General features: G+C 39.3%; 2 protein-coding genes across 2 annotated transcripts in view; one reads left to right on the top strand and one right to left on the bottom strand.

Annotated features, from left to right (window-relative positions):
* jph1a (junctophilin 1a) overlaps window positions 1–2,091 on the bottom strand; it is a 39,376-nt gene extending 37,285 nt beyond the window's left edge. Inside the window, exons 1-2 of the mRNA XM_008438658.3 lie at window positions 1,952–2,091; window positions 1,293–1,840 (exon numbers count right to left, since the gene is read on the bottom strand). Coding sequence (XP_008436880.1) covers window positions 1,293–1,671 — 379 coding nt within the window. The 5' untranslated portion in view covers window positions 1,672–1,840; window positions 1,952–2,091. The remainder of the gene's footprint in view (window positions 1–1,292; window positions 1,841–1,951) is intronic.
* Window positions 2,092–2,908: 817 nt separating this feature from the next.
* gdap1 (ganglioside induced differentiation associated protein 1) lies at window positions 2,909–7,580 on the top strand. The gene is made up of 7 exons (XM_008438657.3): window positions 2,909–3,020; window positions 3,475–3,727; window positions 3,975–4,167; window positions 4,838–5,011; window positions 6,098–6,192; window positions 6,982–7,096; window positions 7,199–7,580. The coding sequence occupies exons 2-7, from the start codon at window positions 3,566–3,568 to the stop codon at window positions 7,549–7,551; spliced, it is 1,092 nt and encodes a 363-aa protein (XP_008436879.2). The 5' UTR covers window positions 2,909–3,020; window positions 3,475–3,565; the 3' UTR covers window positions 7,552–7,580.
* Window positions 7,581–17,119: the final 9,539 nt, after the last annotated feature.

Genomic DNA, 17,119 nt, shown 5'->3' with positions numbered 1-17,119 from the left:
GTTTCATTTACATAAAAAAGCAACATATATTCCTATGGTACTTTGGCATCTTATTGAGAAAACTGTAACACATTTTTTACTCTTTATAACCTTGGTGTATGTTGAAAGCAGCAACTTGTTCTTGCCTAGGATGCTAGTTTTAGCTTGCCTTCACATGTGCAGTGCAACTCGGTTGCTTTACGTAGAGGTGAAGTTTAAAACCCACTCAACAAAGTTCAAAACATGGTGTGTTTAATTTGACTAATTACTCAATATGCATGGGTTTCATTTTTATGGGCTTTACACCATCCTTCTCCAATGCACTTGTTTCATGTAATAAATGAATACATATATTTTATGGCATTTTTTTTGTTTAGATTTCTAATCTGGATTTATGACCTCTAGGGGGCATATTGTTAGTTTGGGCGATCTTAAGCAGTTGGTTAGTTTTTTTTGGGCTTGCTCAGCTCTCAAATCTGTAATAATTACTGTGGATTTGGCTGGAAGTCAGCCATCAAACAGGCCCAAACACACCCCATAAGATAAGGATGCTCCCAAATACCCAACCAACATTCCCATATGGGGCCTATACTTGAAGGAAATTGGCTTATGAATGGGCCTCAAGCAGAACTAACTGTGGATAATTTATGACCTACAGTTGATTTCTTAAACAGGTTTCATATAGGTCAACTGTACAGGTAAAAAGTGGCACCCACAGAGATTACATACATACATTGGCTAAACCAGCTGATTTTCTATGTATATTTTAGAGATCTACAAAAGGCTCAAAATGCTGTCTCATACAGGAGAAACCCATTCTGAGCCCCTGAAAATTGTACCAGTTCAGCCTAAGCAAAGTCAATATGGGGCCCCACAAGTACATGCTGGCTGGGGATATGGTTCCACATAGAATATTCAATAAGAGAATAACAGGGAGACCATTTATATTCAGACTATGCTTTAAGTGGGCTGATTTGCTTTGATGTCCAATCTCCCTCTTCATCAGGCATGGTGCCACTGAAGAGGAGTCTCACTCCTCCCACTGCCTGCGAGGAGCAACCGGTAGTTGCCAAATTAGATGCACTTCTAATTTTTGTATTTATTAATTTTTTTTTTTTTAAGGAGGCCGCAAAAGACATGAGTTTAAAAACAATTTTGGAGGCACAGGAGCGCAATCTCAGCTCACATCCGGTGAAGATTTACACAAGCATGTAGCCTATTGCAGCTTCCCTTGGTTTGAGTCTGAGCAACCTACACACAAGCTGCATAACACATGATGTGTTAAAGCCACAAGGACGCTTGTGGGCTCTTACCGCCATCGCCGTACGTTTCGACCCCATATCCATCCTGCAGCCCGTTGCTCCAGGTCCCCTCGTATCTGGCAGGTGTGTTGTGGCTTTGCCGGACCCCGTAGCGACCCTTAAAGCCGTGACTCCACTCTCCTCGATAGATCCACCTGCCTTTATTCTCCACGCCGAGCCCGTGCCGCTTCCCCTGGGACCAGTAGCCCTTGTAGGTATTCCCGCTTGGCCAGGTGTAAACCCCTACGATCTCGAAGCCGTGCGACCAGGACCCGGCGTATTCGCCCTGGCCCTTGGGTCCGGTGCAAATGCCGTGCCCGTGGGCTTTGCCATCCTCCCACCCCCCGCAGTAAGTGCCACCGTCGTCGAAGTCAAACCTTCCGCCCGTCATTCAGATAAAAGGCTGGGGGAAAAAAAAAACGCAGATCGCGCTGCTGCTGTTGCTGCTGTTGCTGCTGCTGCTGCAGACTCGGGCGTCTCCAGGACCGAAGTGGGCTGTTCCAGAACTGGCGCTGTGATGGAAGGGACGATGGCAAGCAGGATGATGATAATGATGATGACTAGAGAGGAGCGAGAAATCAGAGAGGATGAGGAAACCCAGACACCGATATGTAATACAAATGGCATGCGTAATGGCAAGAGTAAAGGTATGAGTGGTGGGCGTCATTTACCGGAGGCGCACACCCGGATTCTCCGCTGTGTGTTGCTCGTCTCCCCCCTCTCACCCACTGATCACAGAGGGAGAGAGAGAGGTATGGAGACCCTGCTGAAGAAAAAGGCACCGGGCCAATCGCGACGTCACGCCACGGAGGACCTCCCACTCTCATCTCTGCCTGTCGCGCTACCACCCCTCGCTGAAGAGCCTTGACGCCTCAGCCCTACCAAAATAAGGCACCTCTATATTTGTGTCACATTTGAAAGACGCGCCTTGCAGGCCACAGGTGTAAATGTCGACAGTAGCTGTACGCCCAACAAACGCGTTTACCGTAATTATTAATGGTGATATTATAGCTTTATTTTTTTGAACTAAAAATAAACAGTAGGAGTGTATAATTATGATGACAGCACTAAGCAGAGCGCATTCTTAAAAAAAAAAAAAGACTTGGTGGTATTTTTTAAATCTATTAAAATATCAACGGGATTCAAAAAGAAAATCAAAGGAAATCATACTCATAACTTTAATTAGCTGGATCCATCAACTTAATTATTTAGTATTTTGTAGGCCTGATAAAGCCCAAGAGATGGTTGTCTTTTAGAAGAACAAGAATAGGGCACCCTCTGCTGTAAAATGATTGTTATTGCATATAAATGATTAAAAACTATATATATATATATATATATATATATATATATATATATATATATATATATATATATATATATATATATATATATATTTGGGAAGAAATACAAAATACAGATCGCACTGTTCAGATTTTTATTGTTTTAAAATAATAAACACAACGTATAAAGTTTCTTCTGCACAGTTTGTTACATAAATCCTCCATAAAATACATGTTGTGGATTCAATTTAATTGGAGTGTGACACTTGTTGCAAACGATCTTTGTCATGTTGTTTACGCAGAAACATGACCGAGTGAGCGTTGTGGGGAGCAAACTATCTCTGACGTATTTTTCTCCGGTAACCTAGTCAACAAGAATTTAGGCATAAGAAAGTAAACATCTCATGAACATTGAATGTATTTTAAATGCTTTGTGCCTCGGAAAACTTTAGACTTTGTAAGTGTTTATTTTTCTTTCTGTTATATTTCCATTACAGAAACGTTTTGAAGGTAGCATTAAGATGTGTGTATTAGTTTGTGATGCATTCTTCCCTTTTGTTGTATGTCAGTTACAAAAAAAAAAAGAAAGAAAGAAAAACAGTTTATAAAAGATCAGTTAAGAAAAGCAAACCATGTGTGGAGACTTTTTTGGCTGTTCGTTGGCTGTCTACACATAATCACTGGTGGACAAGATCGAAGAACACTAATGAATCAGATACTGTTAAAATTCGTGATATGGCTGAAATGTGAGTTTTGTAATGTAACATTGCATACTCATACTGTTCATTAATAAATAGAAAAAGGGTTAAAGAGTACCTTGGAGCTCAATGACTTGACCTTGTGCTTACTTACTTACTGGAGTAAAATTAAAGTAAAGCAAAAGTGTTTTTTTATTTTATTTTTATTCCAAGTTCCACGCCTGGCCAGCAGGGGGTGCAACAATGTGAACCTTGACGTGGCGCCTTCCCATCCTCTTGTCCCCTCGTAAGGCTAACAGATAAAATGGCGTCGGAGGAAAACGGCTCTGAAACCCAAGATGAAAAAGCAGCTCTTCTACAAGCCAGCTCAGAAGAGGAGACGCGACGACTGGGTGGCACAGTGTTGTGTAACAATGACTCAAAACTGACGCTGTATCACTGGACCCAGTCCTTCAATTCTCAGAAGGTGAGTAGTTGTCATCAAGTTTCAGCACCAAATGTCAGTGGACAGCTCCCTGATACAGATTTATTGACAGTTTCAACAATGAAACTGGAACAATGTGACTCGAAATTAAAAAAATATATATTATTATTAAAAGGACAAAGTTAAATTTTCGCGACATTTATTCATTTAAACCGTTGCATATTTGATTAAATTATTTCAGGGGTATGAAAAGAGAACATCTCTACTGACCGTTACATTGATCATTTAGGTGCGTCTGGCCATAGCAGAGAAAGGTTTGCGCTGTGAGGAGTATGATGTGAGCCTTCCTCTCAGTGAACACAATGAGCCGTGGTTTATGCGTCTAAACCCTGCGGGTGAGGTGCCGGTTCTGGTCCACAACAAAAGAGTCATCTGTGATCCAACACAGATCATGGATTATCTGGAGGATAACTTTAGCTATGGTAAGACTACAGTACTTTGCAAAAAAAAAAAAAAAAGTCATACCACTTAAACTTTATAACATTTGGCCTCATTAATATGATTAAATTATGGCTAGGTTGACTAATTTAGTAGTTTCAGAATGGATTTCTGATAAGTTTGAAAAAGAGGGCAGCAAGGCATCTGATGTTAGAATATTTGGCTCCTTTTAGTTCATTTGTCTACTTTTCTCTTTTCTGTTCAGTTTTGTTCAAAACTGCATGTGTGTTTATTTTTATTTGCTTTTAACGTCTGTCTTGGTTTGCATTCATCCACGTGCTCTTAAGATTCTGCACTGCAAATGAAATGAAAACAAATCAGGCAAGTATGAGTTTACTTAAGTTGAAACTCTTCTTTTCAAAATATCGTCAATCGTCATCATTTCATCACTGCATTTTTAAACTGCCTTTTTTGCACACGTCTTCTAAAGGCCTGTCTAAGAACAAGTCGGATGTTTAAGTTCAGATTAGTAAGGCTGAATAAATATGAATTATTTGGACCACAACAATGGACAGCTTTGAAATTGTAGGATACACTTATTAGTTTTCGTTCAGTAAATTAACAATCACGAGAGTTTTTTTTTGTTTTTTTGTTTCATGACTGAATATCTGTTGTGCTAACTTTTAACTGTTTCCTTGGCCTGTGTGTCTCCAGAGGGAACTCCCAGGCTGGTTCCTGAGGAGAGCAGCAGGTACTATCTCAGAGTGCAGCACTACAGGGAGCTGCTAGACTCGCTGCCCATGGACGCATACACGCACGGCTGTATCCTTCATCCTGAGATCACTGCTGACTCCCACATCCCTGCATATGCCGCTGCATCGATACGAAGTAAGGCAACCTGAGATGCAGAGCAGTTTAAGGTTTAGACCCTATAGATGCCATTTGTTATTCTTCACTTGGATGTTACGTCGGTTGCCCAAAACTCCTGCTGCTTATTTTAGTTATTCCTCTGCCTACATATATTGCACCCTGTATTGTACAATTCCTTTTAATTCTCCGTGCAATTTACATTTTTTGTAATTCTTATTAATTTAAAGGGTCAAGGTAAAACAACGTTATTTGATAACATTTCAGAAAGACCGACAGACTAAAACTGATACCTTTAAGTCAAAATTTAACATGCAAAATTCATCATAAACATGAATGTTGTACCTGTTTTTGGCTTTTAATGATTTATTTGATTGTGTTCTTTCAGGGCTTGAAAGAAATATACAACAGAAAACATGTGAACTTTGAAATCAAAAAAGTGGATGTATGAGTTTGACTTTTCTGGGATGGGTTTTGTACAGTGTACACATGGTCAGCAATATACATGTATATATATATATATATATATATATATATATATATATATATATACTCTCCTCTAGAACCATGTAATAGGAATATCCATATCCTTGTTTAAATTTGACTGAAGGTTCCTTAGCACATTACAAACATATGGTGTTAATCTGACAGGATATGTGATCTATATACTTGGGATAACTGGTAGAGTTAACTTAGATTGTTTGGTTTCCTGGATTAAAGGTGTTTGAGACTATTGTCCTGTTGAAACACTCACCAAAATAAAATGTTCAACCTTGTGCAATGCTTCTGTGCCAATGGCAGCAAAACAAACCCGAAACATGTCGCTTCCACTGCTATCACTGACAAGTCAGCACAATGCTCTTTAATCAGAAAGCTTTACCTTGCCTCCTCCAAACATGCTAATTTTTTACTGCAGTCAGATAGCTCTATGTTTGCTAGTATTTTTTAATTACCTCTACAAAGGAACATTTCAAAGGCACCATTAAAGGCTCATTGGGAGTATACACCAGAACCTTCCATCAGCATAATCTTTCCATAAAAATAACTGATTTCACACTGAAATCTAAAGTGCGCCTCATGATGCCCGTGCCTGTTTGTTGTTGGCAGCACAGATTGGAAACACGCAGACGGAGCTGGCGAAACTGGCTGAGCAGAACCCGGAGCTTAAAGATGCTTACATAGCAAAACAGAGGCGTTTGAAAGTAAGTTGGGGTAACAAAATTAGCAAACTGCCAAATGTGCAAAAAATGGAATTTAGAACCAAACGTCTTGACTAATCACTTTTCCTATTCTACTTCTTTTCGACTGTGTCTGAATTGGGTCGTAACTTAAGCTAAAAAAAAAAAGTGTACTTCTATGATTAGCTGGAGAGATTTATTTTTATCTACACTCAAGTTTCAATTGAGTGTAGATTCAGAACATTTAGTAATTGATTTTGATGTGCCAGATGTGAATAAGTTTAAAATAAAATCATTCTCAGCTTACGTTAATGTTTGGAAACTATTTCTTCTTTAGTTGGCCTTAATAATAAATACAAACTAAAGAAAATCTCAATATGAGGGCATTACTGGAGAGTTTGCCAGTCAGACTGATCATTTCAAGCCTTAATTTCTTTCAGTGTGTTGATGTGCAATGTAGAATAAAGGTACATGATTTCCATAATCATCTCTAATCAAATGTCTCTCTACAGTAAGGTAATTTTACTTAAGTAGCACATTTTCAGCAACAAGGCAATTGAAAGTGCTTTACATGAGTTACAAAAGAAATACAAACAAATTAACAAACTGAAGGAAAGAACAAAAGAAGAAAAATAATCTAATAATGTTGATCCAAAGTATATAAACTAGATACCTCTGTTCAGGGTTGCTAGATAAGTGTAAGTAAGTATCCTCTGGTCTAATTCCTTGTCTGGGTTGGAAGGACAAGAGTCTAAAAAGTAGTTGCTCAGGTAGTTTTTTTTCTGGATTCTAAGTTTGCTCTAATCCATGTAGTCCAAGCTGTTTGACCATGACAACATGAAGTATCTCAAGAAGCTCCTGGATGAACTGGAAAGTGTGATGGACCAAGTGGAGACAGAATTGCAGAGGAGAGCGGAGGAAACACCTGGTATGTCAGAAAACAACCGCTGTAAGCAACATTTAGCATCAACATTTTTTTATTTTTAAAAAATTTCTCTTTAAACGCGTCTTTCATCTCCCGTCTTCCCAGAGGAAGGCAAACCATCGTGGCTGTGCGGAGATTTCTTCAGCATTGCCGACGTCTCTCTGGCGGTCACCTTGCACCGCTTGAAGTTTCTCGGTCTCTCCCGACGCTACTGGGGCAACGGCAGCCGGGTCAACGTGGAAACGTACTACGAGCGTGTTGTGGAGCGCCCGGCCTTCCGGAGGGTGCTGGGCCACGTCAACAACATCTTGATCTCTGCTGTCCTTCCTGTGGCGTTCCGGGTCGCCAGAAAGAACGCTCCTGTTATAGTCGGCACGACTCTGCTGGTCGGGGTCCTTGGGGGAGCTACGTATCTCACCTTTCTCTACATGAAGAAGAGGCTCAGTCTCTTTAGTTGAAAGTTGAATTAAACTGATTTAAGCCATTATTGGTCATGTTACACAGATCTGCTACATCTAGCTCTACTATTCAGCGCTGTTTTTTCTGTTGCCTGTTGCGCACAAAGCACTTATATCCATCCTTATTTACTGCTAATTTAAGGTATGTACTTGTGCTCTGATCTTTGCTAGTCACATGTAACAGAACATTTACCGTTAAAGCTAAAAATATTATATTAAGTAGCCCAGCATTTCGTTACATGGAAGGATAATCACTTCTTGGTTTCATCTGAAATGTCTTTGAAGTCACCATGGCTGCACATGAATGCTACATTTATGCCTGGCAACCCTTAAAGTAGAACAGTGTATATATGTAATATTAAATACAATGACGACCAAATACAAGGTGATATTGACTAGACAGGAATGAAATACGTTTTACGAAAAACAGAAACTCTATGTTTAAGTGTTAACATTTTTTTCCTCAAATGTGAAAACTCAAAGATGATCAATCTGATGTTTTATTTTAATACCGCTATTTCAAATATATACATATGTCTATTCAAAGACAGGCTTGTTTGATTGATACTGAAATTGAAAGTTTTTGCACTTTATTTCGCAAAGACTTATCATTGTTTTCTCTGCCGTATTTCAATTGTACAAACAGATGGCTTCATGCTTTCTGAAAGCTTTGTTGGTTTTTCAGTCTTGCATATGTGTTTAGGGCCTAACGTACATATGCAGGGTATTGGTCTAATTTACGTGTCTGACAAATAAACTTCCAAACAACTTCAAGGTTTTACCTTGCATTCATTTGCCACTGAGAGGAGCATCTAAAAAGTATATGTATTTGAAATTATTACAGTGGTTTCAAATATTCCCATCAATCATTACATGTTTTTTTTTTTTATTATGATTGACCCACACATAACTGTCTAAAATTATTGGTCACTTAACTGTGTATAGAGCATTGGTTACAGGCGGTCTGGTGCCTGTTTCCAGTGGCCATTGGACGAGGTTCATGGTGATTTAGAGAGACCAATTAACCTCCAGAGGGAATTCATTCATGCACAGGCATGAACATGTAAATTTCATGCCCAGGCTAGGATTTTAACCCAGGATCTCCTGACAACAGTGCAATCCACTGTTCCACCAAGCACTCTTTTCAGTCTGTGAAGACAGGAATTATTTTGATTCTAACTAGAAGAGATGAACCTGTGCGCGTGACATGAGGAGAAAATTAAAATATAGGAAATGTCACACCTTGAAATTTTGCATACATTACACAGCCATGTGCTGCTGATCTTTGCAGTTCTTCCACAGATACAGTGGGTGTCTTTGCTTTTCCTTCCTTAATAGTTTCCTTGACCTTGAAGTTTGTGGTCATAAGGTGAAAAAAATGTGAAACACCACAAGTGAAAAAAAACTTCTGCGAAGCCCTGCAAGTCAACATCTACAGTACTCTGTTTTCCCAGTCAGAGCCTCCCCCACGCCTCAACAAATCGATAATTAACATGTGCATGACCTCCATTCAGATTCCGCCTCATGTGAGCTCAGCCTCACATAAGAACAGACGCAGGGACTTTTCGACAAAGTCTGCCGTTTTTGTTTTTCGGTGTCCAAGGAGCTGCTCAGTGGGGCTGTCAAAGGAAATTCCCATACATGTGTTGAAGCCACATGAGGGTTGAGATGTTGAGAACAAAAACAACTCAAAAACTTAACATTAGCTCACACGAGCACATTAGCTTTGGAAAATCATGCTAGTGTTTTTGAGTATCAACCAAAATGATGCCATTTTTGTTCTGGAGTTACGTAACAGAGGTCCTATTACAGGTCCCCTTATTTCTTTCTAAGCCAACAGTTTGAAAATCCATACTTTTGTTAGTGTGGTCAAAAACTAGCCATTGTATGTTTTATCCACTAGATGGCAGTGTTTCCTCATACTCATCTGACAGGGGTGATAAGCTAATGTTTGTTGTTTCAGGCAGGGGCAAAAGATGCTGCTTAAAAAAATATAAACCACTAAAGGATCTAATTTTTTAACTGAAAGTAATATTTTGCATAGCATAGCAATATACATTGCATGTAGTATGCATAACAATACTATGGAAGCACGTTTCTGACAAATTTTTGAATCTTATTAAAAATCATTTTCATTAGTTATCTCAATATAATGGGATGTTGTTGTTTTTTCATCAGTTAGCAGAAAAAAACAAAACAAAACAAAAAGAACAACCTTATGTTTTTTGGGAATAAGTTCTGCACAGATTTTTGAGACCTGTCTGAAAAATCTCTAAATTGTTGCATCACAATTTTGTTACCTGGCAATCCCAAGCCAAGCCCAGCACCTCACCTGGCAATCCAAGTGGAGCTCCCCCCACTTCAGTCAAGACGTTAACCCTAACTCTGCAACGGCTGCTTGAAAACGAAAATGTTTTGTTGTTGGCTGCAATGCAGAGCATGGGTCCATGCATTTTCTCCCAGTCAGGTAGAACAGAGCTGCGTGGCTTAGTTTTATTTGTGCTCTGCAATGTCCTTGTGATATTACCAACGGGAGTTGTAGTTTGTACAAGCCACTCTGAAAACTACCAGGATTTGCCAAAAGACTGGTCCTACTGTTCATTACAAACCTGCAGATGATTGCGATGTAAGTACAAAATGATGTCTTGTGTGTTTCATATTATTGTTCAGTGTGAACAACATTCATTTAGCACAAGCTAGCACATACTCTGAGTCAAAGATGTGTGCTTGTACCACTATGCATCTACTTATTGCCATTTTCACATGCCTGAGGTGTTAATATAAACACTGAGCTGGGGGAGCTTGGCTAGCAGCAGCTAATTTGCATAATAGTGACATAACCCTAAAACAGCACATTCCTAAATTAGCTAAATGCCATATATCCATCTATCCATCCATTTTCAAACATGCTCATCCTTAGTGGGTTTGCAAGGGGTGCTGGTGCCTATCTCTATTCAGAAATAGATTGCTTGTGTGCTTTGGCCCATTGTCCTATTGCATAACCCAAACGTCCTTGGACTTAATGTCAGGAACTGATAGCTTGATATTCACTTTTTGGATTTTCTGCTTGAGAGCAGAATACATGGTAGTCTAAGCAGAGTACCTTAGAAGCAGGTAAAAACCAAATGGCAAGTCACCAATGTTATTCAGAACCTTCATTTTAAACAAAGTAGCAACTTCTTTGGAACTTATTAAGGTCCTTTTACAGGCAGATCAGTTTGAAATGACCGACAATCTCTCGTCTTAAATTCTGCGTAAAAAGAGACGTCACGGAGAAGGTTGTCGACACCGATGATGTGGCGTTAAAGACGTCTTTACTGGTCCTTCTGCGCCAGTTGTGGGATGTAACCAGGCCAACTAAAACATCATTTATCCTCCCTAACCTTTTTGGTGTATGTCAGAGATGACTGGCATCCAGTCAGACCACCAAAAAACATTAGAAATGCTCATCTTTTCTCCTGTTAAAATAAAGCAGTCTGCATCAACAACTCTTCCATTTTCCCCTGTTGATCTGTCACCCAACATCTTGCTTTTCTCTGACCACAACCCATTTCTCTTTGCTCCTTCTGGTAAATAGTCCTGCGTCAGAAGGAGGAGTAGAGCAGGTGTCTGCTTTGGAAATAGATAGTTGCATCGAAACCCCTAGAAGACAAACACGTAGGATGTAGCGATAGAGGCTTGCACTACGGTGAGTTTATGTGATCGAGATGGAAGGCTGGAAATTGGAGGAAGAACCTAAAGTAAACTGGGCAGAAAGTTGAAATGTCAGGGATTAAGAGAGTAAAGGTGAGTGGTGCAGGTGGGACAAACTGAAGAGCTTCTGAACATCTTTCTATCCCCACTCTATCCTTGCAGTATGCAGCTTGCAGAGTATCTCCAGCAGCCAATGTGGCGTACACTGAACAGGTCAACGATTCATTTCAGGGCAGCACAATGACAAGCAGGACAAAGAAACGTGCACACTCCCACTTTGGGACATTTTTCAGGGATCAATTTACCAAACATGCACATTTTTGGACTGTGGGAGAAAACCCGAGGACCCAGGAATGCATGCATGAAGGGAGAGAACATGAAAACTGTCTTGCTTGTCGTTTTACTTTAAATTTCTTGTTTTAGTTTAGCGTAAGCAGGATTTCTTGCTGAATTTGAACTTGCTAACAGGACGGCAGGTGGACTGCCAGGTGACCGTGTTTGAGTTGTGTTGGATGTTCACAGACAGGAGGGCTGGGTAAACAGAAACCCCCGCAACGGTCAGCTGACGGCCAGCTTGATGCAGCTCTCACCAAGTCAGCCAAGTAAATGGGACCTTGGAAACTTCCATCAGACATTTTGCAGCTGGGGGGTTAGTGGGAGAAAGAAATGCTCAATCTTAGAATCAGAAGGAAATGGTGATATAAGCCAGAGATAAATTTTCTGACTGCTTAATACAAATTGAGAATACAGCACCGTTGCTCTTTCCATATTGACACAAAGAAAACGTCCTGGCAGCGCAGAAGTTACACCTGCTTCATTTCTAGCCCTCCAGTTTCTTTGGACCCACTATGCAAAATCAAAGAGAGCAAATGTCAAAAATGTGTTGACTCGACTGAAAAGGTGTTCTGAGAAAGCACCGGCCCCTTCCAGAAAGCAGAAAGTCTGCGACGCACTGTTTGCCAAGTGGACGGAGTAGAGATCTCACGATGTTGACACTACTGTTAAAATGACCCCCCGCTGACTTATCCTTCCCGGCTTTATGATGAAATCCCGTGTCACCCTTCATCCCAACATGTGCTCCTCAAATATTTAACTTTGGCCTGTACAAATACTGTAGGGCTAGAGAGATGATACCCAGCACCATTTGGAGCATCGCAAATCTTTGGTCGATTGGCTCGATGTGGCCAAGTCAAACACTCCGAAAACTTTTTACTGTGTTAACGACCTGATTCTGTGTATGATAACATCCCTGTTAAACAACACATTAGGTTTCAATTTTACACTAGATCTGAGATTACCTTTAAAATATTAAAGCACATATTTTAAAATAACGTCAGAATTCTTGTCTAAAATTTTTATATTAATGTGTAAGGCTAAATACCAAGCCTGCCACTCGTTTTGAAGACATTTCTGCCACCTTGAATTGATCTTGGCAATGAGGTCTGAATGTCTGATGAGCAAATCCGAAATATTGTCTACAAACAAAACGGAAACCGTATGTAGGACCAGATCTTGTGAGTGTCTTTAAAATTGGCCTGTCATCAAGGTGTGAAGTGATTTGAATTTTTTTCCTGAGCTGTGAAGCATCTTTTTTTTTTTATAAGGGCAGAGATTCAAAACAAACATATTGGACAGATAAAACACAAAGCAAAGGATTTTTCTGCAAGTTTCAGTGAATTGCATTCATGATTGTTTTTTTAGATCGCAATTGCTTGAATGAAATGCATTGCAAAAAGAAAGATAACTTGATAACCTTATAAATTATATTCAAGTTTGTTAATAACTAGATAATACAATTAAGTAAAATAACTTTATTTTAATTAACCAAGAAAAACCTTTTACATCTTTTGTGAGAAAAAAAAAGGAGGAACATGAGGAAACACGATGTTTCCTGTGGTTTCAAGTGATTTTCTTATTTCCCATTTCAGACTCAGTTCTGATCTTTACAGAGCTCATCAACTCCAGAATAATGCACATGTTGAAATAGGGACCTGGAAATAAGGACTAGTGATGACGTCTAATGACTTTAAAAAAAAACCCCAAAACACAAAAACAGAACGGGGCAACAATATACAAAGCAAGATTCTCACAGAAAAAAAACATTTGATAAAGCAAATATTCCCTGAAACATAATGAAATAGTAACTCATACTTTACAACTTCACAAAACACAGGAATAGAACATAAAACCATCTGAAAAAGACAATTTATGGGGTACAGACATGACATAAAACCCCCAATGGCCTGGGTGCGTCTTATCTACATAACTCATTGTCCTATTATCGGTCAAGGAGAACACTTTGCCCTCTGTCTGTACTAGCTGTTCTCAGAATTTCCAAGACCTGGAGGCTGAAGCCGTAGTGCTTATGTGGAGGACAGCTCCTCTGGAATCAGCTCAGCGCCTGCTAGTTTGATATGATAGGCATCACACTTTGGGTTTGATCTGTGAAAAGCATCAAGTCACAGGCCGTTGTTTGGAATTTGTTTCATATTAAGGAAAATACCTAAAATAAAACCAAAACAAAAAATTTGGAACCAAGATTTTTGGGCCACATTTCAGAACTGTGCTGTATCCATTAATCTTCTGCTAATGTGAAACCCAGGGCCAGTTGGGTTCCAGTTTAGTGACATTTATCACCATTAACTGAAGAAGATGAGAGTAATGTGTGATAAAAGGTTTTTGTCACCGTTTTGTAATCATTTGTTACAGAGCAAACCAAACAAATGAAACTTCTTTATTATGAATCTCTGATCTTGCCCTGATCCTAAAATTGGGTACAGGAAATGGCATGCTTGTGTGGCCTGAACAATTACAGATTTAAATCCATTTGTTTAGTTTGAAAAAACCTCTGACCTAAACCACACCCAGACTCAAACCCATACCTTAACCCTACTGAGTGAAATCAACCCAGATCTGGATCTACTTAACAGGGCTGGAATCTTGTTAGCTCAGCAGTTTTTTTTTTCTTTCTTTTCTAAGTTTAGCTTTACTTGATTTCAGTCTTTTGGCATCACAGTTAGTTTTGATCAACAATTTGAATGTATGTCAGTACATGAGCCTGAATAAAATATTCACTAATATTTTGATCAAAATGATTGTTGTGTTTTCTAGTATGAGTTAATGCCACAAACACAACCCACTAATATTCACATTATTGTTATGTTTTTTATTATCCTAATATGGTAAAATTAAGCTTGTTAAATACATTTAGAGACATTTGATCAGATTGTGACTGTCTATAAATCACGAGGCTCCTTTGGCCCAATGTTTGGTTACCCTTACCCTACCCAACAGACTTTGGATTCATGTACAATTCACTATATAAATGCTGAGCATGCAAGTAAATTCAAATATAGATTAAAAAAATACAGCTGATTGATTTGTTGAATTATGAGTCAGTTGGCCAGCACTGGTTCTCAATAAGCCAATCCCAGAGGCTGACCACGTTCTGCAGCCCATTGTTCCTAGTTGGGTTATGCTGGCACTCTCCCTTTCAAAATGATGCCATCATTTTTTTTAGTTTGATTTTAATTGCCTACTTTTGTTCTGCAGTTTTGATGTTATGACTTATTTTTGTTCTAACAACAAAGAATTGCAGAAATGATCAAAATCAGCTGAGTTGTGCAGTTTGTCCTCCACAGTCAGCTTGTCCTCCTTGACCTGGGGGAAAGCAACACAGAAAAAAAAAATAAAAATCTGATTTTTGTTAGTAGCTAAGAGGTTTTTCACTGTGGGAGTTGTGGGGACAGTTGGAAAAGGATTTGTGCTTTCTGTGTTCCTGTAAGATCGTTTTTTTTTTTGTTCAATTGTTCTGTGCGTGGCCTGTGTGAGGCTCCAAGGGTCTCAGGTTAACTTTGATCGTGAATCCTTTTGAAGGAGTCTTGTAGTTCCTTAAATGTGTGCTTTTCTTCAAAGAGGTGCTCTATTTGCAGAGATGGGTCAAAGCTGCAGAGCTCTCACCGGTGTGTTACAAATTCCACGTCTCTGTTAAAAACCAACAAGACAGACAACATGAGTTACTTTGAAGACGTATCCTTCGGAGAAATTTCCTCAACTTCAAGTTCTACGTCTGCAGTTGTTGGAAAATGGCTCGGGGTTGATTAGAATGAACCTTACTTTTCCAAATGTTTCAGGTGACAATTTTGTTTGCTTTGCTCCACACCACAGCGTGCTTGTTTAGAAGAGAAAAGTTGCTGTGTGGAATATGGATAAAGTCTAAATACTGCTAGAGGGAATCACTGGTGCTGTTTAAATGACAATAAACTGCAACGATGAAATCCATCCATTTATTTGACATACCTGCTTATCATTGCAAGATATTTAGGCGAGGGCTGCAACTAACCTGACTGTGTTATTAGGGTCTCAAGCTTTAAACTTCCCGGCTGATGTCTTGAGACATTGCCTCAATAGTTTCACATCATTTTTATTTCTCTGGATGCCAACTCTGCTGCGCAGAGCTCCATTCCTCTGAAAAATACCTACACAACAAGGCGGTGCCACCTCTGTACCTCTTGAGATGACGTTTAAAAACGGCATCCTGCATGTTCACTATTTTCTGGAGTGGGATTTTAGGATTTGTTTAATAATCTGAAACATCTAAATGTGATTTTAAAAGAGCAAAAGCAGATGGCAGCGGTAAGAGAGCCAATACTTTTTAAAAAATTATTTTTATATAGCGCTGCAAATCTCTCCTAAACCAAAAATTCTTGTTGCAGATTAACTAGATTCCTGTTCCATTAGCTCTGAAGCATCAACCATCTGATTTCCAAATTGAAGTGTGGCCTGAGCAAGAGCAGTTTCCTTACTTTTGATAGATGCTCTTATTATTTGCATCTAAAATAGCATTCCCTTTTTATGGAGTTTAGCTCTCTCTGAACTCTTAAGACTTGGCAAAATTGCAGAGGTCACTGGAGACAATCCAGTAAGCTCAGAGGATTGTTTTCTACAGCTACGCCAACATGTTAACATCAAAATTTAATTAGTTAAATACTTACAAAACCAGCGGACAAGTTGACGTCATGTTTGACATGACGTCAGCTCGTAAAATGTTTTTTTTTTTTAAAAACACATGAAAACTTTTGCGGATTATCTCTTAGCAGTGAGCAGGATAACAGGTGAAACTATATATGGTATTCTAGGCAGGCTCTGGGAAGCAGATTAAGCATTGGCAGGATTTGCGGAGCCTCCTGCCAAGCACAATACTCGACATAATGAGAAACACTTGTTTCAGAATGAACAGTCCACCAAACCACACACAAGCCAAACGCAAACATAGGAGGCTACATTTTACCCTACATCATTAACGCTGATTTTATTTGGTGGAGTTGGCTCGCAGCCAGACAAATATTCCCATACAACACGTCCCGTAAAATTAAAGGTCTGTCTGTTTTATAACTGTCTGAAAGGTGGGGAACACTGAGGAGGAAACTAAGCATTTCAAAGGAAATAAAGACTGCTATGAAAGCTATACTCATAACTGCTTCCAAGGTCTCTTGCTTTATGGGTGTATTATAATAAACCTTTTCAGTTCTGGACTCCTTTCCCGATAACACAAGATACTGCTGCAGAAAGAGTAAATGAACAAACAGCATGTTTCCTGAAAAAAAACTTGCAATGTAAAATGAGCCTTAAGACGTCCTAAAGTTGTCTTTACCCATTCCTGTTTGATTTGTTGTTTTGTTTTTTTCAAAAGCCTTTTTTTTCACTTTAAAACAGAGATACAAAAGAGTTGCATCAAGTGAAAATAAAGCGAGTTAAAGTTTCTTGTTTGGCTGTGAATCTCCCCAGTATTTCATTGCTTCAAGGGGGAGGTATTAAATGGTGGACCGGTTTTATTGATGTGACTGTATCCAAGGAGGATTAGCGCTCTGGTTTC

This window comes from Poecilia reticulata, chromosome 20 (assembly GCF_904066995.2).
Source record: "Poecilia reticulata chromosome 20, P_reticulata-male-v2, whole genome shotgun sequence".
NCBI lineage: Eukaryota > Metazoa > Chordata > Actinopteri > Cyprinodontiformes > Poeciliidae > Poecilia > Poecilia reticulata.
The sequence above is the reverse complement of the archived record's forward strand: the minus strand, read 5'-3'. Positions and strand labels throughout refer to the sequence as shown.